This window comes from Atta colombica, unplaced genomic scaffold (genome assembly GCF_001594045.1).
Source record: "Atta colombica isolate Treedump-2 unplaced genomic scaffold, Acol1.0 scaffold9, whole genome shotgun sequence".
NCBI classification, from domain to species: Eukaryota; Metazoa; Arthropoda; class Insecta; order Hymenoptera; family Formicidae; genus Atta; species Atta colombica.
Genome location: NW_017259583.1, coordinates 5573639 through 5576204, shown reverse-complemented (window position 1 = coordinate 5576204; position 2566 = coordinate 5573639). Strand labels below are relative to the sequence as shown.

General features: G+C 27.2%; 1 protein-coding gene across 2 annotated transcripts in view; it reads left to right on the top strand.

Annotated features, from left to right (window-relative positions):
* Window positions 1–1964, top strand: part of LOC108693290 (elongation of very long chain fatty acids protein AAEL008004-like) — a 15255-nt gene extending 13291 nt beyond the window's left edge. For both annotated transcript variants that reach the window (XM_018202161.1, XM_018202162.1), the window contains exon 4: window positions 260–1964. In XM_018202161.1, coding sequence (XP_018057650.1) covers window positions 260–738 — 479 coding nt within the window. In that variant the 3' untranslated portion in view covers window positions 739–1964. The remainder of the gene's footprint in view (window positions 1–259) is intronic.
* The last annotated feature ends 602 nt before the right edge of the window (window positions 1965–2566 follow it).

The window sequence follows — 2566 nt, the reverse complement described above, 5'->3', positions numbered from 1 at the left end:
GTTTGATTTTAATACTATATTAAAGTTTAAACATTTAGTTTTTAGTTTATATGTTTACTATACAATTTCTAACGTTTATTAAATGTATTTTTTTTAATTTTTATTATATTAAAGTTTAATTATATTAGTTTAATTATATTAGTTTAATTATATTGGGAATAGATTTTAGAAGATATTATATATATATTCACAATTTGTGATAAAATTAGCAAGAAACAGTATTGTCTCTCCGATCGTAACATGTCTTTATTTCTTGCAGGTGGTCACAGCACTTTCTTCGGTTTTTTGAATACCTTTGTACACATCATAATGTATTCGTATTACTTCCTGGCGGCGCTCGGACCACAGATACAGCCATATCTGTGGTGGAAGAAATATTTGACCACTTTGCAAATGATCCAGTTCGTCCTTGTAATGATCCATGCATTCCAATTATTTTTCATCGATTGCAATTATCCGAAGGCTTTCGTTTGGTGGATAGGCATGCACGCTATAATATTCTATTTCCTCTTCCGCAACTTCTATATTAAAGCGTACAAGAAGAAGAATTTGAAAAATGCTGTAGATAAGCAAAAGAATGAAAAGGAAAACATATTTAAAAATCAAGGTGGCATCAAGGAAAAGGACAATGAAAAAAATGTAATATATGCAAACCAGTATAAAATGGCCACTGGTTATATCTCGGACAGCGGCCTCAGAAATCGCGTGTTCATCGACAATCGAGGCTTTGATAAATAATGAAAGAAGCTTCTAATTTAAAAAGACTTCAATTATACATCGAGCGTAGATTTGAATTATCGTTATTTAAAGCCACATTGCATCACAGTCACTGTTCTCATTCGAATAAAAGCAGCAAATAGATAGAGGATATTAAAAAAAGAAATGAAAAATGAAAGGAGAAGCGCCTTTTTTTTATGAGGCTGACTTAATAACATTCTTTCTGAGTGCTTCGCAGCGCAATTTTTTACGTGTAAAGATTTTTTGGCGCTTATTTTATATATATTATATGTGTGAACGAGTATATGTGTGCGAATATGTGTTTACTAATTTATGCGTTGGCTAGTTTGACGAGAAGCAAAAACAGAAACTGGATAAAGCGTTGAAATGATAAAAAAAATGTGTGTTACTCTTCCCAGAAGAGTTAAGATGCCGAAACTTCTCCGATAGATTGCCCTTTCCGGAAAGAGGAAATCTTTAAAAAGATGATTTTTATGAATATTTATACAGATTTCTCAAGAATTATAATTTCAGTTTTGCTTATATTTCTCTCTTTCAAAAATAGAATAGTAACGAATTCTTGCCGTATTTCATATTAAGAGAATAAAGAAGAAAATACAATATTTATTTTATAGGAGCAGAATATTTATCTCTCCAACACAAAATAAAATTGCACAAAAATTGCAGCAACATTGTTGCACGTTGCAGAGATTTTCCAGCGATATTGCTGCAAATTCTGTGCTGTACGGATAGTAAGAAATTATTATTATTATTTTAATGTTTCTAAGCATTATTATACTTAAAATATTGCTGTGAATTGTCTAACCTCTAATCAACGATAATATACATAAAATCAATATGACTAATAAGATAAAAACAGAGAATTTGTTGATTAAAAGGATTTACATGCATATTTATTATCTGAAACAATTTATTTATTATTATTTTGCAGGATTAAATTTTTAGAATTAAAATATTTTATTTTCGTTTAAACTCTTATCCTCTCAGAGAATACTCTGTTTTTACTTTACATATTTCGTTAAATATTCTAATTAATACTTAAATACATAAAGACATGTGATAAAATATACACATATATTAATTTTAGAATTAATTTTAGAATTTTAGAATTATGATAACATTTTTCTTTTTTTACAAGAAGTAACGTTTAATGTACAACTTAAAAAAAAATTTTTTTTCATCACATTTTTTCAATAAAATATAATATTTTAAATAATAAAATATAATCAAATGAAGTTTTATTTAACAAATTACAAATAATAAGAATCTTATTTTAGATCGTACATGTAAGAACACAATTGATAGAAGCTTGTATCGGTCAAAGCTGGATCTTTAATGCGTTTTAATAATAGTTATATGAATTACCCGCCAAAATGATTTTTTGAACTTATACACTATCAAACTACTATAATATCACAAATTAAATTAATAAGCAATTTAATAATTTGATGCTCAATTTGATATCCTAGATTAGAAAGATGTTAATGTACTAAAAAATTGTAAATAAATTTATTGCGAAAAATATTATATTATCTCGGCCGAGAGTCGAACCCGGATCTCTTGTATTCCGAACGAGTATCCTAATCTTTATTAATCGAGGTTGATACCTGAGCTTAATTAGTGCTTCAGTAGTCTAAAAGCTAGTACTTGCTTGTACAAAATACAAGAGATTCGAGTTCGACTTCCGGTCAAAGTAATATTTTTTGCAATAAATTTATTTACAGTTTTACATTTTTATAATTAATTTTTTATATTTTTATAATTAACATTAATATTTTTCTAATAAGATGCTAGATTGAGCATCAAATTGCTTATCAATTTAATTTGT